The 27,238-nt window shown below is 36.6% G+C and overlaps 1 protein-coding gene across 1 annotated transcript; it reads right to left on the reverse strand.

Annotated features, from left to right (window-relative positions):
* Window positions 1-21,963: 21,963 nt before the first annotated feature.
* Window positions 21,964-22,983, reverse strand: LOC149242713 (F-box/kelch-repeat protein At2g44130-like). The gene has a single exon (XM_089370960.1). The coding sequence runs from the start codon at window positions 22,981-22,983 to the stop codon at window positions 21,964-21,966; it is 1,020 nt and encodes a 339-aa protein (XP_089227086.1).
* Window positions 22,984-27,238: the final 4,255 nt, after the last annotated feature.

Here is a 27,238-nt window from a genome sequence, read left to right on the forward strand (position 1 = left end):
TTACGAAGAGAATTTGGACGGTGTCGTTCTTTTTCTCTCTGGTGATTGTATCATCTGAGGATGGATCCTCTGAAGGCAAGACTGGTTCAATTGCCGCCTTGACCTTTTGACTTTCGTGTGGTGTGGATTCAGATGGTTTATCTTCAATGATAGATGCTTCGACCGACCACAATGGCATGTCAGCCAAATTTTCAACTAGTGATGGACTCGACATGAATTTCTTATATCTAGGAGGAAGTCATAACTTTGAAACCAGACGATCGTCCAAAACTCTTTTAGCCTTTTCTAAGAAGGGACAACGGTGGACGGCATTATTGCTTTCACACAGTTTACAAGGAAATTTACGTTTTCCTTTTTGTCTAGGGGCTTCAATTTCACTAGTTGACGGTGTATTTTCAACATGATCATCAGAGGTTGATGACACCGGATTGTGCAAATGAGGAGACCAGTCCCTTAAGATCCAAGGGATGCAAGGAAAATCTCGATCATAGTGGTCTCCTTTGAAAATGACACATGGTGATTTATCCCTAGGCGGTGCAGTGTGTGGATTTTTGCTAGACGATGCCTGGTCGCCCCTTTTCGCCTTTGGCTCCTTCTTCTTCTTCTCAGCTACTTGATTTTTGGCTTTACCAGCTTGATCAAGCAAAGAGGAAGGAGGAGAGGGAGAACTGGATGAAGTAGAATGTTGGGGGCTAACTTTGGTATCGTTTAGTTGTTGACTTGATTGTTCAGGAATCATGGTGTTATGAACGACGGAGGTCGTGAAGAGCCATACGGGCAAGCCGATTGTCAATCCCGGAAGCGACAATGTGGCCATATGGGGTGCACCAACATCTCCCCAAGAGGAGAAAGGACTAGGATTTCCTCCAATGGGAAATCCTTGGTTGGTGGACTCCATTTTTCTCAACCTAAGGCCAACGTAGGAAAGGTGATGTTTATTCTGATTAAAATAAATTTTAGACGCTTTGACACAACTTGCTTTTTCAATTTTTAAGAGTCGAGAAAAAACAAAAGATGACTCTAGTCGCCTTCGATTTTTAATGAGATTGAAGTGATAATGATAGAAGTGTCCTCAGACATGTAATTTTATTAATCAGAAAAAAACAATTACATAATTGATTTTGCAAGAGTTTACACCCGAACAACCAAACACTCTTGCAATGAGCTATTTATAAGCTCCATGTCCTAACTACCTCTAATTATGGATCACTTACAAGTGTCCATTTACAATAAATGCTATTCAAACCAACTAGCTAACTAATCTCCTATAGTAGAGCCTAAGATACAACTCATTTGGAGAGTCATATCTTGTTACAACAATATACTAATTCTAATTGTCTCTAAAATAATTAATCATTCTAGAATAATTATTAATTTAATTTCTTAAATTAATAATTATTTTATTTCAATTTTATAACCTATGATAATAAAGTATTTTTGGATCATCTAACATTCCCCCCTATGATCCAAAGATACATTACAACAGATACCAAGTTCATCCATGAACTTAGTAAATTTTATTCTGCCAAGCGGTTTGGTGAAAATGTCGGAGATCTGATCTTCAGAAGGACAATAAACTGGTTTGAGGACATCTTTGGCAATGAGAGACCTGATATGGTGATACTTGGTGTCCACATGCTTTGTATTTGAATGAAAAACTGGGTTCTTGGCAAGTTTGATGGCTGACTGGCTGTCAATGAACAATGATGTAGCTTCTCCCTGAGAAATGCCCAAGTCCTGCAAAATTCGGCGCAACCAAACAATTTCACATGCTGCTTCCCATGCTGAAATGTACTCTGCTTCTGCTGAAGAAGTGGCCACTGTAGCTTGTTTCTTACAACTCCAAGATACTGCTGCTGACCCCATATTCATTAAATAACCTGATGTTGATGCTCGATCATCAATACTCCCAGCAAATTCGGCATCAGAATATCCACCAAGTACAAAATTTTTAGTCTTTGTGTAAAGAAGACCAAAATCTTTTGTTCCTTGGATATATCGAAGAACTCTTTTGGCTGCATTCCAGTGGCTGTCTTGTGGTTCCTGCATAAAACGTGAAAGAATACTGACTGCATAAGATAGATCAGGACGAGTATTTGTCAAATAAATCAAGCTGCCAATCAACTGTCTGTAAGTCGTACTGTCCACCTTTTCCCCCCCTTCAAATTTTGAAAGTTTCAAGTTTTGCTCCATGGGGGTGGGAACGGGCTTGCAATATTGCATGCCAAATCGCTGAAGAACCTCTGCGGCATACATACTCTGAGAAATGAAAATATGATGTGGACGTTGGAAGACTTCAACTCCAAGATAGTAGTGAAGTAATCCCAAATCTGTCATCTTAAAACCTGCATGTAACTCCTTTTTTACCTGCGCAATATGATCATCATGACTGCCAGTGATGATCAAATCATCTACATACATAACAAGAATTACCAGATATTTGCCCTGATGTCGCACATACAAAGTATCATCAGATTCACTTTGTTGAAAACCAACTTTCTTAAGGTAATCATCCATCTTTGCATACCAGGCTCGGGGAGCTTGTTTTAACCCATATAAAGCCTTGATCAATTTGCAGACTTTATGTTCTTGTCCTTCCACTTCAAAACCTGGTGGTTGGGTCATATACACGTCCTCCTGTAAATCCCCATTGAGAAAAGCACTTTTCACATCCATTTGATGAACTTTCCATCCTTTTTGAGCGGCCAATGCAAGTGTTAATCGGATGGTGTTCCATTTAGCTGTTGGAGCAAAGGTTTCTTCATAATCAATGCCTTCCTGCTGCGCAAAACATTTTGCGAAAAGTCGTGCTTTATACTTGTCAAGTTCACCCTTCTGATTATACTTAATTCTGTAAACCCATTTGCATCCTATGGGTTTCACATTTGCTGGACATTCAACAAGTTTCCAAGTGTTGTTATCAATTACTGCTTTATATTCTTCAACCGTAGCCTGTTGCCATTCTTTATGTTTTACTGCCTCTTTGTATGTGGAAGGTTCAGTAAAATCATTTGCTATCAAGGAAAAATTGGCTTCACTTCTATGTGCCCTTTTGGTGCCAGTTTTATTTTGTTCATCAGGCTTTACATCTTTCAAAAGTTGAACTGCCCATTTCGGAAGTTGGTGCTCACTTGTTTGTGCTTCTGTAAAGTCCCCATCATTATAAAGAGGATTAATATAAACTGATGTACCTCGTTCAGGTGAAGAATGTGGAGACTCACTGTCTGAAGAACTGCTGCTGCTTGGAGATGCGGATGAACTGCCAGAAGACCCAGATGATGTTGTTGATGTAGATGGACTGGATGACTCATCTTCAGAGGAAGGAAAATCAAGTTCATACCAATTTGGTGAAGTTGGTTGACTTTGCATTTGTCCATTTCTTTTACTTCCCTTAGTTTCTAATTTGTGAAGAATATTTTCAATTTCTTCAGCACTCTTACTCTCTGTTTCATCAAAAATGACATCCCTGCTCACAATGAATTTTCCATTGGTCAAAAGACGATACCCTTTCTTCTCATCAAAATAGCCAATCATTGTGCATTTTAAACTTCTTGAGTCAAGCTTAGTTCGTTTTTCTTTTGAAACTAAGGCATAACACACTGATCCAAAAACTCTAAGATGTTTAACTCGAGGTTTGAAACCAAACCAAGCTTCATAAGGTGTGATTCCGTCTAAAGAAGCAGTTGGAGATTTGTTTCTTAAGTAGACAGCTGTATGAATTGCTTCCGCCCAATGTTGGACTCAACCTCTTGAAGGTTAACATGGATCTCGCCATTCCTAACAAAGTGCGATTCATTCTTTCGACTACTCCATTTTGTTGTGGAGTGTAAACATTAGTGAGATGTCGTCTTATGCCATTTTCACTGCAATAAGTTTTGAATTCATTTGAAGTGAATTCTCCCCCATCATCCGTCCTGAGAGTACCTATCTTTTCGTTGACTTCATTTTCAACAAGTTGGCGAAAAATTTTAAACTTATCAAATGCTTCTGACTTGTTCTTCAAGAAGTAAACCCAAGTCATTCTGCTGAAATCATCAATGAATAGTAAGAAATATTTGAAACCACCAAATGAAGTTTGTAGTGGACCACAAACATCACTGTGAACTAGTTGTAGCCGCCTGTTTTCATGCCATGAACTTGTTTGAAAACTTTCTTGGTTTTGTTTGCCATAAATGCAAGCCTCACATTTTGAATTTTCCTTTTTGAATGTGGGAAGTCCTTTAACCATTCCTTGTTTCTGCAATTGAGAAAGACTCTCAAAATTCAAATGTCCATATCTTACATGCCATAGTCTGATAGGTGAAATATCTGTAGTCACTGCCCCTGCAAAATCAGAATGCCTTGGAATAACTGTCCCTTTCATCCGTAACAGTTTTCCATCTTCATAACCTATCATAACTGTTTTCAAGTTCTGTTTCACTGAATTAATGTTCACTAAACCATCTTCCATAATCACCTGATGTCCTGCTTGTCGAATCGTGACTAAAGAGAGCAAATTTTTCTTGAAACTAGGTACATACCATACATTGGAAATCAATTTTTCTCCAATGTCAGGGAGAAAAACTTTTACGACTCCTTTTCCATAAGGAGTATGTTTTGTATCATCAGCAAGAAAAATTGAATTAAGTTGGCATTCTTGAAAATTCCAGAAAAAATCACGTCGACAAGTCATGTGCTGAGTTGCCCCAGAATCCAAGATCCAGGCATCTTCATAGTCACTTCTAAGATGAGATGAAATTTGTGATGCTGGTGAGGAAGTAAAAACATATTCGAAGCTATCTTCATCTTGATCATTTGCAAATTGTGCTGAATGCTGCTGAAACTTGGGAATTTTATTAAGTGATGTTCGACAATCTTCAGCATAATGGCCAACTTTGTTACATCTTCGACATACAATTTGACTTAAGTCTCTTCCTCGTCCTGAAGATTGTCCTTTGCCTCTGCTTTGACCTCTATTTTGAGATTGTCCTCTACCTTGACTATTATACCTTTGTCCTTGAAAATTGCCTCTTGCTTGGTTGTTTCCTCTACCTTGAAAATTATTTCTTCCTCCTCTGTTAAAATTGTTGCCTCTGCTTTGGCTTCGACCTCGATTATGTGATGCTTGATTCTGATTCCATCTGCCTCTTCCTCGAGAACTATCTGCTGATGACTTACTTGTGCTGAAAAACATCTTCACCAACTTTCTTCTTCTTCCCAAAAGTTTTATCATGTTGGCTTAACATTTCACAAAGTTCATCAAACTTTAGTTTTTCTAATTTCCCAGTTACTTGTAAAGTTTCTAAAAAATGCGTATAGGAAGAAGGAAGCCGAGAAATTACAATTGTGACCATAAAGCTATCATCAATTGCGGGAAAACCAACATTAATAATTTCCTGCTTAATATTCTTAAGTCTGGAGAGATATTCAAGAATATCACCATATTCAGTTAATTTTTGTTCCAACAATTTTAACTGTAGATCAACCTTCTTTGATTCTGGGTGAGTATCAAAGAGGTCTTTAAAAGTTTTCAAGGCAGTCCATGCATCTGTGGCATTCTCTATATGTACATACATTTCATCATTCACAGACGATTTAATAAGAGCTAAGGCTTTAGCATTCTTGATTTCCCATTTTGCCAGTGGATCTGCATCTGTGGGTTTATTCGGCTTTACATCTCCATCACATATTCCTTGCCATAATTCATTGTAAATGAGTGTGCTTTCAATAAGACGATGCCACGTTTTATAAGATTTGGTGCCTTCAAGTTTGTCGGAATCAGAAAATAAGTTAATAAACTTAGACATTTTGAGCGTTGAAGAGATGCACCAAGAAGCAGAACAGAAAGTACAAGATAGTCAGCACAACACACCACGCAAAAATCACGATCTATCGGGGCTTGGCCTTGACCCTCGAATAGTCGTCAAAACAAGAGAATATTGACTGAGCTTTGCACTTGGCTCTAGTCAATTTCTCAAATTTTTACAGGGCAACTTTCAAAATTTGACTTTTTACAATGGTGCTTTTGCACATTCTATTAAAAAAATTTACCCCCCCTCAAAGTAAAATTACTTTGAGTTACAATTATCTTCTTCAAAAAAATTACAAACAAAAATCTCCTTATTGCTCCAAAAATTACAAATTGCTATTGCACCTTATTTCTCCACTAAAATACAAAATTTCAAAATATAATTACACCTTATCACTCCATAAAAAAAACAAAACTCCACTTATCACTTCATTAACATTACAAAATAAAAAATATTCCATCTCTCTCCAGCAAAGATTCACCTTTTTTTAAAAAAAACTATCGAACGCTGGATCTTTTCACTTGTCAAATGCTACTGAGCTATAGGCCCCTGAGTGCCGTGCAAATTTTGAACACGTTCCATGCCATTACAATTCCAAATCTTTGCATACCCAGAGCGAAACCACAGATTAATCCCTATCCAACTGCAATCCTCAAGTAGCCAGATATTGCTGCAACGTATATCGACAGCTATAAATGCAGCATTGCTTTGGCCCACAGATTAAAGAAAAATGCACACAACTACACCTTCCCTTAAAGCACAGGAGCGTCAAAATGTCAACAGAAATCTTCAAGAATCATTTCCCCTAAAAAAAATTGTTGGATCTGAAGAATAACCTCAAAAGAATTAAGTGCTCTGAAGATCTTTTGCAAGGCAATTCAACAGAAGGCTCGGATCATTAAATCTTTAGCCGAATCAAGAAATTTGACGCCCTGGCGCTTAGTGAAATAAGCAAGCTGAGCGATTAACTTAATAATTAAGAGATACAAAAATCCCCGTAAAGCTCAAAGGAAACCTCTATATCTTCCTCTACATAAAGTCAAATTCCTCTCCAAATCTCAATAATAATAAAATGCAATATTAACCTTCTGGAAAACACCTGCTACTGCCCAATGCCCCATCTATCGCAAATATACACAAAATAATTTCGAAGTCGACAGGGAAATATTTACCAAATGTGAAGAAAAAAAATCGTATCCAGAACTCCCTATCCATTTAACATAATAGGCAACATAATTTCTAAATTGACACGCAAGAATTTATCAGAACGTCATGAAAACCACATCTTGCAAACTCATGCTTACAGCGGGGTAGACGTCTATGCTTCCATTTTATTGCTACTGCTTCACGATTGTTACGAGTTTCTTTAAGATGCATGATACAATTTGGAGAACAAATCCACGTCTTTTAGGTAAACCGCTTTTCTAAAGTGGTAGAATCCATTTTTGAGCTTCTGAACTGGATCCACAAGCACCTCATCCAATCTCTAGGTCACGTCTTCTACTGCGACCTGTTGTCACAATCCATCAGTGATTTCCTGGATTTTCTTAGCAGCGACAGAATACAGATCTGGGGATTGACTCAATAATTTATTGAGAAGATCCACAGCTTCATTATAATTTATTGAGGGTCTTCACCACTTCCAACGTTTAGATCGGATTGGCTCCGATGGCCAACCACGCAACTGTTGTTGTTCCAAGAAATTTTCGATTGCTGGAAGAGCTGGAACAATCCCAGCGATCCACTTATCCTTTCAATGATTTGCTGGCCAACTGAATGGAGTTTTCCAGGACTTTGTTGAGTTGGAATCTTCTCAAATCCACTGCAACATTACTGAAGCTCTGATACCACAATAATGGCAGAAGTGTCCTCAGACACGTAATTTTATTAATCAGAAAAAAAACAATTACATAATTGATCTTGCAAGAGTTTACACCCGAACAACCAAACACTCTTGCAATGAGCTATTTATAAGCTCCATGTCCTAACTACCTCTAATTATGGATCACTTACAAGTGTCCATTTACAATAAATTCTATTCAAACCAACTAGCTAACTAATCTCCTATAATAGAGCCTAAGATACGACTCATTTTGAGAGTCATATCTTGTTACAACAATATACTAATTCTAATTGTCTCTAAAATAATTAATCATTCTAGAATAATTATTAATTTAATTTCTTAAATTAATAATTATTTTATTTCAATTTTATAACCTATGATAATAAAGTATTTTTGGATCATCTAACAAGTGACAAGTGCTCAGATGGACCCTTTCCTTTAAGGAGTCTGAAAAGGAATGAAAGAAACTACTCTGGAAATCTAGGCAGAAGGATTACCAAACCAATCGCAAAACTGTAGAATACTTTTTACGGTACGGGAGTCAATCTTTCCGAATGCTGTGTTTAGTGCATTGTGATCGATAGGGCGGCAGACACAGCTTCCTATGGATAAAGGATAAAGCCTATTGTGGTCTCCCAATATATACTCGACGGTACGTGGGAGGAAAAGTCCGTACTAGCACTTATCATCTCAAAGTGGAGGAATCAGCCAACCAGTAATGAAAACAACAGTTACCAGGCTTTACGACGTTGGAATACGTCTCTAGCCTAGACTTCTAAATGTTGTGCGTTAGGTTCCAAAGCATTTTTAGATTCATTAAATTTATTTTACAGTTGATCTTACTTAAGAAATTTGCCTTTCAGGTTGATCGCATGATGTAGATGTACAATTCCTAAAATGCAATCGAAGATGATAAACAATCATTTAATCTTCTTTTTGCAATGAAAATCCTAGCTACTAAGGAAAGAGAGATGATATTCTTTCAACATAGAGCAAAGAGCACACACTATATGCAATATCCTAAATCAAACCAACAAATAGTCTAAATGGAAATTCACATGCATGCATTTGTTTTCAGCCATCTTAATGTGTGAATGATAAAAAGAAAGCTAAGCACAAATCTGAATTATTTTTCAAATTGACATTACTAACAAGTTTCTTTTCAAGACAAAATGAAGACAATGACGACACTTTGCGATTTGGAATTGAAAACTTACTTTCAGCACTTGAAAAACTATCAATTCAAATCAAATACAAGAGTAACAATGTAATCGACTATCAAGAACAATCAGATTCTCTTCTATGACTGAAAATGACACTTGCAACACTTCCAAATCAAGAAACGACAGTTCAATTACGCTACTTCTCTGTGAAAGAGAACTGAAAATGGATCACAATACATAAAAACATTTACAGTTCTTTGCACAATGGAGGTGGAATAATGGTAAGGAAGGGGGTTTCAATAGAGGTATACTGACTACCGACAGCAAAACTCCTAAATATATCTGAAAAGAGTGAACACAGAAAAGAAAATATAAGAGAAGAACAGGTCTTGTCTGATCAGCGCACCTGTAACACAGGGAAAGTGAGATGCAGCACACCTACTACACTCGAGAAGTGCGATGCATCCAGATTCCAAAGAAGAGACAATGCGATGGTCTAGGGACGAGACTTCAACTGGGTTCTGGGTCACAGTTTCTAGCTCAGTTCAGGGATTTAGGCCGAGCAAGTGGTAATCAGTAAATAAATCACAAGGGTAGATCTAAGGAAGTTACTAGAGCCACCACAAGGGCAATTAGAGAGTTTGTAAATCAATTGTTCAGTTCATAAACAAAACTCGAAGATAGACTGAAGCATCATTGATCTGCTTTGCACTTGCATAGCAAATGCAGTTTGAAGGCTAGCTGCCTTGACTTCAGGCTCCATCTGTAAGTTTATAAAGAAAACAAATATAGACAAAAAAACAATATATTTGCTCCCCAGTGGAAATCTAGTGCCTATACAGAGCTGCTAGTCCCACTAAGGCTGGTAGCTACCTTAGAAACAAACAAACTAAAACCACTTCCTTCTGATAGACCTTTTCCACTCCCTTCCTCGTCTACCCAGCTTCAAAGAGAACCTGTGGGATCAAAGTAGCATAACACTATCCAAGAACATAGATCTACTATCATAAACAATATAGGACTAGATATATATTGACCACACAAATGCATATATCATCAATCATACAAGAATGTGGAGGAAAACTTGAATAGCTTTATTAATAATCAAGAATAGCAAAGAGGATTACAACCAATTTTTTTGACCCAGCATCATCCTCTCAGCAAGAAAGCCCTTCTTTACCTCATGAAAAGCTTAGATCACCCAACACTATGATGTTACACCAAGTAACCAGCAACACTTCCTTACAAGATACAAAATTCCAGCCCCTAGATCTCTGGGATGAGGGATCCATATATAGATGTTTGCAAGGGGGGTGAGTCAGCTTTTGAGATTTGATTAGTGTCCTCTCTTTGATAGTTCTTGATTCCACTTGGAGATTGATGATCTCTTACTCATCCCTGCGTGAATGCAGAGAGGCAAGTGTCACAGGAGAAGTTTATGGAAGATTCCATGATCCTCCACCTTGCAGATTGACCCTGCAATTTGTCCACTCTCACCCATCATACCCCATAGAAGGGCTTTTCAGTATGCATCGCACCTCCCATGTGCATTTAGGTGGGATGCAACACACTTTGACCATGGAGCAGGTGAGATGGTCCAGTTTTGACCGGTTCTGAGTAGTTTTTCATGGAGAACTTCTGGGAGATGCTGTAATCAGTTGACCTTGTTCTTTTAGGGGTTAGAACAAAACTTCTAGGGACTTAGGAACCCTTGGTTTATGGACATTTATGATTGGGTTTGCAGTGCCCAAAACTATCTATAACAACGGTGCCAAAATGTCAAGCAATAAAAAGGGTCTTTTTCACCTCCATTTACCCTACATTAATTGTCAATCCAGGAACGATTTGTTATTTCAAAGAGTGTACTTAGTTTTAGGCGGTCATTTCTCAGAGTAATGCTAGTAGTATAGTTCTCTCAATACAAAAGTAAATAGATGCTTGAAATGAAATCTATTTTCAGAAGGAAACATGGAATTCAAATAATGTGTTCAGAAAGCGACAACAATTTATCAGTCAAGGGTACAGTAACAGTAACTCTTCCCTCTGTAAACTGATGCAATTAAAGAAGCACTCAAAAGAAGGATCATCAAACTAGGAACTAGATAGCATAGGTCAATGTTCACTACAGTTTCAAACCTTCTACACACCAAAGCAATGATGATCTTCAAATAGCAAGAAACGAAACAACAACTATCTTTATGAATAAGATTGAACAACATCACCTTAACCTATGAATGCAGCAATAATTATAATCTACGGAAACTAAGTAACAGCTTCCAATTTGAACATCAATCAGAAATGGAACAGTGAACTCTCAGAAATAATGTATATAGCAGGAATTGAAATCAAAATGTATAGCTACCCAAGTTAAACACGCAACACACTTAGTCAGTAAAAGGAACAGTAATCAAAGCTCGATATAGTACACATGAATCACAGCTATAGAATAGCAACAATTGTAATGGAACAGAAATTGTTTCAGAACGGCATTGTTTTCAGAACAACAATGGTAACAAGGCAGTAATTCCGAATAAACAACCACGATTTTAAGAGTAAATCATATAGTAGTACTGATTCAAGAAAATACAGCTCGGTTAATTTATAAGGAACAACAATGCTATGCGATTTGTCGGGGGGAACACTAATGTGATGCAGAGTTAGAATGATAACATAGCATTCTTGTTGTGAGTAATAGTAATATTTAATCAAGTATAACAGAGTTGATATGTAAAACAATAAAGCGCTTTAGATTACTGAGCAGAGTGAAAGAAAGAAATCAAACCACACATGAATGATAAATATGATACAGGAGCAAGTGATTCACCAGGGCCGAGTCCTTAGCCTCTAGGGACTCACTGCTTTAGGCTACTCCAGAATGAACGATAGAACAACAACCAGGTTTTTATATTGAAATATGAAACGGAGTTGCGAGGACTCGCTCTTCAAAGAGAGTCGATGATCAAAGTTCAAGTACCAAAGAAAATTTCAAAAAAATAATAATAGTCTTCTCCCCCCAAGCTAATAGTGCTACCCATTTTTATAACAGCCAAATGAAGATATTAACAATGTAGAAGATCATTAAGATAGCAATCCCTCAGGATCAAAGGATCCTGAGGGATTCGTCAAGATGTTAACTTGTAGTTATCTTCTTGTTCTTTTGTTGGAGATCTCCTTTTCGTTTTTCCGGCTGTTACAGTCTAATTTGGATTGCCTTGTTTGAGTGCAGTTCCCTGCCAAAGGGACAACAATTGACTTGTTCTCGTTCTTTTGATTGGGATGACAGTCGTCTGTTCTCTCCTCTTCCTACATACAAAAAGGGTAATTATTAGTCATTTCATATTCCATATAAACCTTCTAGATTTTATCATATTTTCTACCATATGCGTAGCTCTTGATGTGAAAAGGTTTTGATTCTTGAAGAAAAGATAACAAGGTAAACGAAAATAACATACCTTCTCTGATGCCCAACAGCAATTATGAATTGTATCAGAAAGTTTCTCATTATGATAGGCCACTCAATGCCCATGTTGGCTCAGGACTATATCAATAGCATAGTCTAAGGCGTCTGTCTCGATTTCAAATTGTCGTTGTAGGTCTTGTAGTGTGAGTATTGATGTAGAGTATAGGTTGTGCTTCAACTCAACGAATGCCTTCTGTTGGTAGAATCCTGACATGAACCTCTGATAAAAAATTGCAAGGTCCAAAAAGTTGTGATGCTCTATTATAGTGGTCGGGGCTGGCCACACTCATCAATGATGTAACCCAAGTATTGGATCTCGCTCATGCCAAAGGTGGATTTCTCCAAGTTTGGACATAGTTTGTGCTACCAAAGGGTTTGAAGGACCTCCTACATGTGATGCAAGTCTTCTTCCAAACACTTGCTCAAGATGAGGATGTCGTCCACATAAACCACCACAAATGAGTTTTTGAAGGGCTACAAGATGTCATGCATTAGCCTCATAAAAGTAGTAGGGGAAATTGTCAACGTGAAGGGCATAACCAACCATTCAAAAAGGCCTTCCTTGGATTTAAATGTTGTCTTCCATACATATGTGGAATCTATTGGAACCTAGTGATAACCAAGCTTTAGATCAATCTTGCTGAAATACTTGGCCCCCTCAAGCTAGTGTAGGAGGTCATCAATATGTGGGATTGGATACTTGTTCATGGAAGTGATTTTTCTTAGTTCCCAATAATCAATGCAAAACCTCCACGTCTCATCCTTCTTCTATACGAGTACAATCAAGCTCCCACAAGGGGAAGAACTTGGCCGAATGTGCCCTTTTTGCAACAACTTTTTGATTTTCTGCTTGATTTCTTCATTTTCCATAATGCAGTGGCGATACATTGACCCATTTTGTAGAGGTGCTCCCGGGTTCAGATTGATTAAATGCTTGACCTCACAATGAAAGGGTACCCCTATGGGTGAGGAGAAGATGTCCCTATATTCTTCCATGACTGTATCCACATGCTTGCTTCTACTCCTTGGATGAACCCTTGGTGAGGGCCATGGACGTGGCTACAAACTTCCCCTTACTTTGAGAGTGAATGAGAAAGGAATCAAATTTCCTATACTCGGAGATGACCTCAGTGCATTGTTTAGGAGAGGTCAAAGAGATGGCGATAAGTGGGGCTACCTCCGGTATCTTATATAACTTAGTACCCAATGAAATAATAAGAGAGAGAGGTTTAGACTCATTTCACCTTAATCACTATGGTTTTGCAAAAACAAATCCTAACCATTGTATGTTTCCTTTAGGATCTTGATTGTTCCTTTGAAATAAGTGTGGTAGCACTTGAGCATAACGTGCTCTATAGGTGTGTGTTTGATTCATCCCACTCATCAACAACTTAAATAAAAACTAGATGTATGTAGGAACCTACATAGGAAGTGTTTAGGAAATTGAAAGAGGAACAAGAGAGGTAGTTGTTTTGATATGATCGAAAAATATAGGGGCTTATTGGAGTATGCCTAACCCCACACAAATACCTACCCAATACTTTAATGCATCTCATTGTTAGTAAAAATCCATGTCATAGTTCACAATGGTATATTCCAGTAACATTATCAAGTCTACCATGGTATGTTGATACATAGTTATCTATGTGTAAATTTGATATATACAATTATTAATTATACTGCCTTAAGTAGCAATAGTCTGAGCTCTAGTGTACAAGAACTGGTTGGAGAACTAACCCAACTATTTCTCATGAAGGAATATGGATAGATGGGGACCTTGGAAAAGATTCCAATTTAATCAATGCAACTATAATATACTATAAGTTGGAATCCTAATACACGTGTTAGGGTAAAACACCGTACATGTATAGTTGTAACTTTTAGACGAATAGGTTCTATAGATTCTATCATGAAGGAATCAAGGTACAGACAATTCTAATGGAATGCATCAAATTTGAAGGGCCAAGGAATATTACTTCTTGAGCCTTCTTAACCATAAGCTACATAGCTCAACGTATTTGTGAACTAACACAAGACGTTTAAAGTTTTTGACTAGTAATTGGAAAAAATAAATAGAGTGTGAAAATGGGTGGATCACATTAATAAAAGAGTTATGCTTGAGAGGAAATATAACCAAAAATACATCCATTATGAAAACACACCAACTATAAAGGTCTCCATTCATCCATATACTAATAGGTAAAGAGATAAAGAGAAACAAATATGATGCACTAGACTCACCAATATCAATTGGATCATTTAGAGGATAAAATGGGAGTGAAAGTTAAAACATTTATCCTTTTAACATTAACATAAATTTATTCTATATATGAATATTTCTAGTATGCATCCCTATCAAAAGCATAGGTAAAATAAAACAGAAATACTTGAACATGAAAATGGTGATATCATATTCCTACCAATAAAGGAAGAGATATAAATGAATTTGTCCAGTAAGTTTCAATGGAAAAAAAAAACAACAAGAGGGTAGACACTTGGTATCAAAGTTTTCGGTTCAATATTGAGCTTATGGAAAACCTTCAATTGCAAGGGAGAAAGTGTGGGAAATGTATAATAAGAAAAGAGGTGATTCCACTCTTAATTCTAATTGTAGTGCGAAGAAAAATTGAGTACAAGTTGTTGCAGGGAGTCCAAGGAAGGAAAAACAAAATCCATTGGTTGCAAATTGGAGTATCTAAGCCTAAAATGATGAAGGCCTAATGTTAGACACAAAATTTTACTACAATAGATTTTCTATAATTGACGTAAAAGGGAAATATGTATTTTTTGTTATACATGATATATAGTAAATATTAAATATCTCACAGATATCAAGGCAACAAAATCCCTAATTCAAATTTCACCTCTTATTTTTCAAAAATAAAAATAAAACTTAAAACATGTCAAGAAAATAACTGCATCACACTAAGACGAAAAGAATGTCATATTGATACAGAAGAATTAACATTTCTGTTAGAACCAATGTGGGCATACCATCTCCCATTTACTTATATAGGCAGAGGAGTCTCCTATGACCTTCCTATGTAACAAGTGATGGAACTTAATATTTATTTTAATATAACATAACATTTAATTCAGAATGAGGGAAACACTAAAAAAGAATATCGATTTCTAGTATGGTCAAGATTGAAATTACAAGTGAAAAAAATTGTAACGTGGTCTTAGAATTTTGAATTAAGGGATGAATCACACATATTTTATGATAAGAAGTGAATATCAAACTGGGTAATGCGAATCTTCAAAAACAATATTTTCATATTTAGTATAAGTTGCGTTATAATTATTCCAATATGCCTATAAATGTTAAGTGTGAAGCCAAATTCATGGAGGATTCTAGATCAGATCTTTCTAGATCACTAGGATTCTAGATCCTTCTACACTACTAGTAGTTTCTAGAATCACATGCAGGATTCTAGATCCTCCTACACCGCCAGTGGTTTCTATGTCATTCTAGATATCCATCTGAATCACATACAAGATTCTAGATCCTTCTTCTGCCTTTATAAATTTGCAATTTCTCTAGCCAAGGAAAGCAAGCCAAGGCCCATTCATGTTATGTAATGCAAAGTGATTTCTATTCCCCAGTGATTATTTTATCCATTCCATTGTTTCTGACTAAGTAATCTTGTTGTTCCTCAATTTTTTTTGTCTTTGAGTATAAATCTGTTGTGTTATGTATGCTCTGGTCTAACAATTGGTATCGGAGTTAGGTTCAAATATCCACTGTGCAAGCCAGTTAGTGCCATCGCCTTGCTCTAGCATTGTTCGTTAAAACGTTGGTTGTTACCCCTGGAGCTGTTGAAGGATTTGTCCAGGAAATAGTTGAGGAACACTGGAACTAAAAGACAGTTGCTGCAAGAAAAGAAAGGTCATGGACCTATGTTGAAACGTGTTGCTGGAGTTTGAAAATTGGAGATCAATGGAGATTGGAGTTGAAACGTGGTGTTTGTAAGTTTTTTTTTACATCAAGCTTGCACGTATACGTCAAGTTTTCTCTCAAACCAACATATGTATGTGTGAAATTTGAAAAGGTTAAAACATTATATACGTTTTTATATCTATTATGAAGCATATATAATTATATGTTGGAATTTTGAAAAGTATATTTTAAATTTTTTTATTTTTAAGTGGAGTTTTTATGTTTTGGGGTGTGAATTTGATTGAAAATGGAGACAACACTTACAGATATGGAGAAGTTGAGCGGGGTTAATTTTTCCCTATGGAAATCAGAGATGGAGGATATATTGATTTTAAAGGATCAGTATTTTCCGATTGAGGGCACAACAAAGAAACCCTCATTGATGACAAATGAAGAGTGGAACAAGCTAGATAGAAAGGCGATTGCAACAATCCGCCAATATTTAGCAAAGAATGTTTATTTCAATGTGTCCAGAGAAAAGTCGGCTGAAGGATTATGGAAGAAGCTCCATGATCCTATATGAGAAGAACACAACATCAAACAAAGTGTTCTTGATGAAGAAGCTTTATAATCTCAAAATGAAGGAGGGTGCTTCAGTTGTTGAGCACTTGAATGCATTTAATATTATGACAAATCAACTCGCCTCTATTAAAATCATTTTAGATGATGAAATTAGAGCTATTTTGCTAATGAGTTATATGCCAGACAGCTCAGAAAATTTAATTGTAGCTATGAGCACTTCAACAAGTATAGGGAATGTGAAGTTTGATGATGTCAGCAGCATTTTAATGAATGAGGAGTTGTGACACAAGTCAATTGCGGAAAACCAAGGAGGAGAGGCTCTAGCTCTAGCTGATAGTGGTAGGAGAATGGATTCAAGGTCAGCAAGGGCAATCAATATTGAGAGGCCGATCAAAATCAAGGAGAGCAAGGATCATCTACTTTCATTGTGGAAAACTGGGGCACATGAAGAAAGAATGTCGATTCTGGAAGAAGGGAGTAAAGGATCAGGGACCATCTAGTACAAATCACAAATCATCCAGCAAAAATGAAGGTGAGACTACTGCTGTAGCCACAGATGGTGATGTGTTGTTTAGTATTTCAGTAGAGGATGCATGTGTATATACATCTAGTAGTAGCTTTGATTGGATCCTTGACTCTGGGGCATCTCATCATGTAACCCCATGCAAAGATAGTTTTGTTTCATATAATCCCGGTGATTATGGTAGAGTGCATTTGGGGAATAATCAATTTTGGAGTATTGTTGGAGTGGGAGATGTCCAGATCAAGATGAAAGATGGATAAGATATATTATTGAAACAAGTCAGGCATGTACCAGAAATGTGCATGATTTTAATCTATATGGGACGATTGGATGATGAAGGCTATTCGACAAGCTTTGGAAAAGGAGGCTGGAAAATTAGCAAAGGTGCATTGGTCGTGGCCAAAGGACCCAAGATAGGAAAATTATACACATTGAAGACACTGATAGGAAAACCAGATTTGGCTAATGTCACAAAAGAAGGAAATTCAACAAAACTTTGGCATAAGAATTTGGGTCACATGAGTGAAAAGGGCTTAAAAATCCTTATTGGTAAAATTTATTGCCAGGTTTGAAATCCTACAATCTTGATCTTTGTGAGCATTGTGTGTATGGTAGAGCATCATATTTTGTAACATTTATAGATGATGCATCAAGGAGAGTTTGGGATATTTAAAAAATTCAATGTTGTTGTTGAAAGAGAGACTAAAAAATTGCTGAAGTGTTTAAGAATAGATAATGGTGGAGAATATTGCTCAAATTCATTTAAGGAATATTGTAACAGGTTTCGCATAAAGCATGAGAAGATTGTGCCTGGTACTCCTCAACAGAATGGTGTCACAGAAAGGATGAATCACACCATTATGGAAAAGGTGTGGAGTATGTTGTCCAATTCCGGTTTGGAGAAGAATTTTTGGGCTGAAGCAGTAAGGATTTCTTGCTATCTCATAAATAGATCTCCAATTACAGCCTTGGATGGCGGTATCTCTGAAGAAGTTTGGACTGGTAATAATTTGAATTATTCTCACTTGAAAATCTTTGGATGTGAAGCATTCATACATATTCGCAAAGAAAATAGAACTAAATAGAACTAAGCTAGATGATAAATATATGAAATGCATTTTTTTGGGATATGCGGATGAAGATCTTAGTTATCGTCTATGGGATCCAGTAAAAAACAAAATTATTAGAAGCATGGATGTTATATTTAATGAGTTAGAAATGTTCAAGAGCACTGTAGGTGAGTTGGAGATCAAAAGGGTTATTGGCAGGTTTGAAGAGAAACAGGAAAACATACCACCAATATAAGAAATGAACAACAAATTTAGGAGCATGAAGAATAACAAGCGGAAAATAATGAACAAAAATAAGAAGGAATCTTGTAGGAACCTTTACAGGAGATTCAACCTGATAATGCACCACCACAGTTCGTTCGCAGATCTTCTAGGCCTCATAAGCCTTCACAAAAGTATCCTCCTTCAAACTATATTTTGTTGACTGATGAAGGTGAACCTAATTGTTTTCAAGAAGCTTATAAAGTCGAGCACAGTAAAGAATGGAAGAAGAAATGAACTCTTTGCAAGAAAATAAAACTTGCGAGTTGGTAAACCTCCCAAAAGGTAGAAAGGATCTACAAAACAAATGGGTTTACAGGATTAAGCATGAAGGTGACAAAAAGAAGGAGAGGTATAAAGCAAGATTGGTGGTGAAAGCTTTTACCCAAAATAAGGTATTGACTTCACTGAAATTTTTTCACCTGCTGTTAAAATGTCATCCATTAGAGTCATTCTTGGTCTAGTTGTTGCTTTAGACCTAGAACGTGAAAAGTCAGATGTAAAAACTGCTTTCCTTCATGGTGAATTGGAGGAAGAAATTTATATGGAGCAGCCAAAAGGCTTCATAGAAAAAAGAAAAGAAGTCCTTGTCTGTAGGTTGAAGAAGAGTCTCTATGGGTTGAAACAAGCATCTCAATGATGGTACAAGAAATTTGATTCATTCATGTTGGAACATGGTTTTCAGAGGTTGGGAGCTGACCATTGTGTCTATATCAAGAGGTATGATCAAGGAAAGTATATGATATTATTGTTATATGTGGATGACAAGTTGATTGTTGGGCATGATAAGAATAAGATCAATAGGTTGAAGAAAGATTTGGGTAGCAAATTTGCAATGAAGGATTTCGGACCAACATAATAGATATTGGGCATGCGGATTATGCGTGACAGGAAAAACAAAAGATTGTGGTTGTCATAAGAAAAATATATCAAGAAGGTGCTTGACAAGTTTAATATGAAGGATGCCAAGCCAGTTGGTACACCACTTACAGCCCACTTCAAGCTGAGTACTGAATTATCTCCTAGTAATGACAAAGAGAAAGAAGAGATGAGCAGAATTCCTTATGCTTTAGCAGTTGGCAGCTTAATGTATGCCATGGCATGCACATGACCAGACATTGCATATTCAGTGGGAGTAGTGAGCAGGTTCCATACCAATCCACAAAAACAACATTGGAAAGCAGTAAAATGGATTTTAAGGTATCTCAAGGGTACTAGTAATTATTTTTTATGTTTTGGTCATGATGAGACTGTGCTTGAAGGATTTACAGATGCGAATATGGCTGGATATATGGATACCAGAAAGTCCACTATAGGTTATTTGTATACATTTTCAGGTGCAACACTATCTTGGGTGTCAAGGCTACAAAGAATAGTAGCCCTCTCTACAACAGAGGCAGAGTACATAGCTGCAACAAAAGCTCGTAAAGAGATGTTGTGGATGCAGCAATTCCTCAGAGAGATAGGAATAAAGCAAGACAAGTATGTGTTATATTGTGATAGTCATAGTGCCATTCACTTGGAGAAAAACCCAGCATTTCATTTAAAAACCAAGCACATTGACTTAAGGTACCATTTGATCTGACATGTGTTGGAGGAAGAACAATTATCCTTGGAAAATATCCACACAAATAGGAATCCTGCTCATATGCTCACTAAGATTCTATGACAAAATAAACATGAGTTATGTAGAGGCATGGTAGGACTTGACGTGACTTGATCACTCTTATTTGGTTTCAAGTGGGAAGAATGTTAAGTGTGAATCCAAATTCATTAAGGATTCTACATAGATATTTCTAGATCTCTAGGATTCTAGATCCTTCCAGTAGTTTCTAGAATCACATGCAGGATTCTAGATCCTCCTACGCCGCCAGTGGTTCCAAGTTCATTCCATATCTCCATCTGAATCACATACATGATTCTAGATCCTTCTTCTGCCTCTACAAATTTGTAATTTCTCTGGCCAAGGAAAGCAAGCCAGGGCCCAAGCCTGTTATGTAATGCAAAGTGATTTCTATTCTGCAGTGATTGTTTTATCCATTCCATTGCTTCTAAGTAAGTAATCTTGTTGTTTCTCCATTTGTCTGTCTCTGAGTATAAATCTGATGTGTGTTATGCATGCTCTATTCTAACAATAAATACATTAAATAGGACAATCCTCTGCTATGGTAGATATTACTAATAAGGAAGTAGGATCTAGAGTCTTTTTGTTTTGTACAAGAGATTTATCTATTCAATACCAACTAATTGTTCAATTTCAATGTTAGGAGAAAGGTGAATGAAAGGTCAATCTAGAAAATAATACTAAAATATTATAATCCAAAAAATAAAATGGGAGGGGAATGAAGCACATTCAATATCCCTTTCTAATAGATATTTTTAGGGGATAGTTATTTACCTAGATTACAAAGAACCAAAGGGTATCTGGCTATTATGCACATCTAAAGTATTTTTCTTTCTAGAAATCCATATTATCCTAAGAAAGGTTCTTGATTTGGTGGTGATCTTAATTTTTTCTTAGGGGTTAATGAAATATTGAATTTTCTTTTTTTAGGGCTACTTAGACAAATGGTTTAATAGATATCCATCTTGAAAATATTTAAATGACTTGGAGAAACTAGAATGTTGGTAATTCTAGAGTGTTTAAAAGGTTAGACTCGATACTCCATTTAGATTCTTTCTTGGAGGATAATATAAAGATAAAGCAATGGATTTATTCAAGAGGTAAATCAGATGTGTACCTAATTCTTTTGAAAATAGCCTCCATTATGAGCAAGGATCACATATATTTTAAGGTAAGTTCCCAATAGCTAAAATATTCTATATACATTCAATCCATAAAGGATGTTCGGTGGTCTTAAGACCACATTATATTAGAATTTCATCTATTTCAATTCCATAAAAATCTGAGGACATAGTAGCAACAACAATGACTTGTATATTTGGAAATTAAAAAAAAAACAATATAGCTCTCTGAGATATTAAGGCCTAGATTCAAAATTGTTTGCTAAATGAGGATATGGGTTATCTTCCTAAGAATGCAATTTAAGGTATTTCCAATAGTGTAAAAAAAAACAAGACTCTCTGAGGGGAATTTGAAAAAAAACTTCACAATCGTAAAAAAACAAAAAATTATTAAAACAAGACTCTTTAATTCTATACTACAGGATATTTTTTTTGAAATAATAAATAAATTCAACACTCTCAACATCTCTTATTCAATCTTTACAAACTAAACCACTTTTAAAATTTCATACAGAAGTTTTGAACAAAATTGACAACGGAAAAACACAAAAAAAGACCATTTCTTGTACTAGCCGGACTAAGCAATAACTGATATAGAATTGAACGCAACACAATGATTAAATTGGGCGCGCATCTAAAAATTACTTTCAAATCTCCACGGTCGCTGCAGATAGGATCATGCCCGCAAAGTCCTCCCCACAATCACGGTGAAGTTCCATGAACTGCCTGGTTGACATATTGAACAGATAAGAGATGTGTTTTTCTGGGTTGGAACGCGGTCGCTCGCCCACTCCGCTTACAAAAATTTGGTCACACCACAATGTAGCGCATGTAAAAAGCTCCAGATGGTGGGGATTCGGAAGAGTAGCTACAACACTCCAAACGTCCTTCTCAACATCGTACCTCTCCACCTGTTGTTCGGTGAACACGTGCAACTCCGAAGAAGAAGATGAAATCACACAACTTCTCCATACTTCTTCCACGAAATTCCACCAATGTGCCCTCATTTTCCACGTTCCCTCACTCGGATCGAAAACTTCTGCAGGTTGGCCTTCGCGTAACACCATGAATTTACCATCCACGAACACACCGCGGCATCCATGGCCGTGGGGTTCGATCATAGGAGGCAAAATTGTCCACTTGTCTTTCACCACGTCATATGCTTCTGCAGCTGCAAGGGGCGTAAACAAGTCCGGTGGAAGAAGAGACAGAGCAGGCAAAGAATGATCGAGCTGTGGGGATGTCAGCTCCGCGGCGCATCTCGCGGACTCAAAGTCGTAAATATAAATACTCTTCGTAAAACTTTCATTGGACGGTTGGAATCCGCCTATGAGAAGTAGCTTCCGATTCACAGCTACGCACTGACACCATATTGGTATTTCAGTATTGTGGGGATCATCAATTGGAGGTAGCCTTTGCCAGGTGCTGTTCACAGGGTCGTATACCGTTACTACAAGGACAGGGTTCATATCTCTGTGATTCCTGATATCTCTTTGAACCAGGCAAATAAGCTGCTCGCTCGTCCCACATTTCTTCCTGCCAGCATAGAACGTAGGGCTACGGACCATAGCCTCCCAGCTATTGGACACAGCTTTCAACGTATCGTGTGATGTATAAGGCATCCTTAGCAAACACTGCCGAACGACATCCATCGGAATAGCGTCCATTAGGGCACCCTATACACACTGATTTCCTGATCGATCGAGTTTACCCAAAGCTTTACCACACACAAAGAAGTAAACAATATGGAGGACGGTACCTCAAAATATAAAAGTGCGGTCAAATATATAGTGTGGATGTTGGGAAACCTAATTTCAAACCGACCAGAAAGGGAGTTAATTGATAAACTATGTTATTTATTGGTAATATGAAAATATATAATTTTTTAATTCGCAATATAATTATTTAATATAAATTTTACCGGTCAACAACTTGGCATGGCAATGCTTTATGTAAGAATGTTTTATTTAAATTATATAAAGTCTATTTATATAGATTTAGTTAGTTGAGTAATTTAAGGGTTTTTAATAAATCTATTAGTACTTAACACAATTTAATAATAATAATATAATAATAATAATATTATTATTATTATTATTATAATAATAATAATAATAATAATAATAATAATAATAATAATAATAATGATAATAGTATTTTCAATTCATTTTATTTTATGTATATTTAATATTATTGTTTTATATTTAGAATTTTTCATTTTAGGTGTGTATTTATTTATTGTTATTAATTATAATATGATGAGGATAAAATATCAATAATATTGTCTTGTACTTATACCGAGGTTGTTATTTTACTTACCATTCATGTAGTACTTATCCTTCTCTAGAATGTAGTGCTTCAATTATCGGCAAGCCTACACGATGGAATACATATCTTTATCATAGGTGGGGTAAATGTCAAGTAGTAAAAAGGGTCTTTTTCACCTTTATTTACCCTGCATTAATTTTCAATCCAGGAACGATTTGTTATTTCAAAGAGTGTACTCAGTTTGAGGCGGTCAATTGTCAGAGTAATGCTAGTAGTATAGTGCTCTCAATACAAGAGTAAATGAATTCTTGAAATGTAATCTATTTGTGGAAAGAAACCTCGAATTAAAATCATGTGTTAAGAAAGCTACAACAATTTATTAGTCAATGGTATAGTAACAATAACTCTTCCCTCTGTAAACTGATGCAATTAAAGAGGCACTCAGAAGAAGGATCGTCAAACTGGGAACTAGACAGTATAGGTCAATGTTCACTATAGTTTCAAACCTTCTGCACACCAAAGAAATGATGATCTTCAAATAGCAAGAAATGGAACATCAACTATCTTTATGAATAATATTGAACAACAACGCCTTAACCTATGAATGCAACAATAATTATAATCTACGAGAACTAAGTAACAGCTTCCGATTTGAACAACAACCAGAAATGGAACAACAAACTCTTAGAAATAAAGTATAGAGCAACAATTGAAATCGAAATGTACAGCTACCGAAGTTAAACATGCAACACACTTAATCAGTAAAAGGAATAGCAAACAAAGCTCGATACAGTACACATGAATCATAGCTATAGAATAACAACAATTGTAATGGAACAACAATTGTTTCAGAAGGACAATGGTTTTAGAACAACAATGGTAACAGGGCAGTAATTCCAAATAAACAACATTCATGATTTTAAGAGTAAAGCATACAATAGTACTGATTCAAGAACATACAACTCAATTAATCTGTAAAGAACAACAATGCTATGTGATTTGTCAGGGGAACACTAATGCGATGCAGAGTTAGAATGATAACATAGCATTCTTGTTGTGAGTAATAGTGATATTTAATCAAGTATAACAGAGCTGATATGTAAAATAGTAAATCTCTTCATATTACTGAGCGGAGTCAAAGAAAGAAATCAAACCACACATGAATGAGAAATATGATACAAGAGCAAGTGATCCACTAGGGACGGGCCCTTAGCCTCTAGGGACTCACTGCTTCAGGCTACTCCATAATCAATGATAGAACAAAAACCAGGTTTTTATATTGAAATATGAAATAGAGTTATAAGGATTCTCTCTTCAAATAAATTTGATGATCAAAGTTCAAGTACCGAAGAAAATTTCATAAAAATAATAATAGCCTTCTCCTCCCAATCTAACAGTGTTACCCCTTTTATAACAACCAAAAAATGATATTAACAATACAGAAGATCGTTAAGATAGCAATCCCTAAAGATCAAAGAATCCTGAGAAATTTGTCAAGATGTTAACTTGCAGTTATCTTCTTGTTCTTTTGTGCCGATTGGAGATCTCCTTTTCCTTTTCTCGGCTGTTACACTCCAATTTGGATCACCTTGTTTGAGCGCAGATCCCTGCGAAAGGGACAGCAGTTAACTTAGTCTCATTCTTTCCTTTGGGATGATAGTCCTCTGTTTTCTCCTCTTCCTGCATAGAAAAAGGGTAATTATTAATCATTTCATATTCCATATGAACATTCTAGATTTTATCATATTTTCTACCATATGCTTAGCTCATGGTGTGAAAAGGTTGTGAATCTTGAAGATAAGATAACAAGGTAAACAAAAATAACATAACTTCTCCAGTGCCCAACACACCCCCCTGCTTACCCTTTTTCATGAACTCATGAAAGCATTGCAGTTGACATGTAAGATGGTGAGGGAGTAGGCTGGAGACGGGATCTCATGAGGAGGTCTACAACCATGATGTCTAGCTAGGTGTTCAAAAATATGCCCTGTCTGGCCCTCAGGCATTTAGTATAAGGCTTGGTATCCTAGTGCGATATGCCAAATGACCGGACTCCCGAACCTATAACCTAACCAAGATGGCCTTGCCCTCAAGATAAGATCACCATAGAGGCCCAAGCGATTAGCAGCTAACTTAAAGTTCTCATAATTAAACAGTTCCCTATGTTGGATATTCGGATTAGAAATCTGATATCGAAATTTAGCAGCAGAAATGGCAAGGTCTTTGATGGTAAAGAAGTATTCTATCCCTTGCCGATTTATTGCTCTATGAATGGGTCCTAATGCTTCAATCATGCCTGGAGTCCTCATGAGGTTCCATGTTTCTTCCATAACTGTAATGGATTTCTAGGCTTAGCTCTTACCCATAAATCTAATCCATTTTCTTGTCTTTGGAAGACATTATAGGCTTTAAGCCATTTTATTTGATTAACTCAAAATGAAATAAATGTCTGTAGTTGAATATTCCCAATGAAAGGGCCGAGGTTCTACTTTGTTTCTTGATCTAACACAAGGTTATGCAAATAGAATTCGAATAATAATCTCTGAACCTTTACCCCATAGTGCTTACAACAATTTACGAAATCATCAAATGTGTTAATTTGTATAGGGGCTCCTGCTTTGACAACCTTAATTTTTAATTGCAAATATCTTTCCATTAAAAGTAAGGCATAATTCTTAGCAGGCGCTCTACATGCTAGGACGTCAATGTATAAAGAGAATAAGGTATCCATTTGTTTGATAACTACGTCTAGCTTATGAGTTACCTTTGCAACTCTTTCTTCTTCCTTTCACCATCCTTTCAAAACCTAACTTTCAGATAAATTGACATTCCTTAGCTACTATTGTAATTCTTCATACTTCTCTCGTGGGACAGTTTGTTCTGTACGTCTTTCTATTGCTTGCTGAGCTTGCATCAAACGCTCTCGTAGGGTTACTGTCCTCAGGTCACTATCCCACATAATAGTTGTAGGTGGAAGGTTCACTTGAATCTTCTTATTGCGTCGTTCCGTAATTATGGTTAGAACTGCTTCAGAGGACTACGCCTATGTCTGAATTTCCTTATCATAGGATGTTATGTCATCTGTTTGAATTTCGACATGAGTAACAGCCGAATGTTGTTCCTTTTGATTTTGAATGGCAGGCTGGACTTGAGTCCTTTTGACCTTTTTTCTAAGGGGTTTCACCACTGAGGTCCTTTTTTCTCTCTTCCTCATCTTCAGAATCTCGATTTGTTGTCGAAGTCGCATGATTACATTAAGCAGTATTTGTTGTTACTTTCGTAATCTTTTGATTTCCTCCATTTGACTGGAAGGAACAGTCATTCGCACACTCGGGATTGGACTTTCTTCTTGAAGAATTTCTTGATTTTTCTCCTGGGGTACTTCGTCATTATTCTACTGATTGGGTTGTTCGGGGGTAGAAACCCTACCTTGTTCTGCAATTTCCTGAGTAATTTCTTCTTCTCCCCTCTCTTCCTCATCAAATTCTTCAGCTGTATTTTGAGTTGGAACAAATTGTTCCTCTTCTTCATCTTCATCATTTTTCTCTCCATATGCACTTTCATCATGGCTAGAATGATTCTCTTCTTCTTCTTCCTCATCACATAACTCTTCAGATGCACTCTTATCATGAACTGAGCGATCCTGTGGCTCTT

The sequence above is a fragment of the Pinus tabuliformis genome, chromosome 8 (assembly GCF_031772625.1).
Source record: "Pinus tabuliformis cultivar Carrire ecotype Pingquan chromosome 8, CPIR1, whole genome shotgun sequence".
NCBI classification, from domain to species: domain Eukaryota; kingdom Viridiplantae; phylum Streptophyta; class Pinopsida; order Pinales; family Pinaceae; genus Pinus; species Pinus tabuliformis.

Bases quoted from the DNA above. Each gene is read 5' to 3' on its own strand.
- LOC149242713 (XM_089370960.1), bottom strand. From the start codon at position 22,983: ATGGACGCTATTCCGATGGATGTCGTTCGGCAGTGTTTGCTAAGGATG.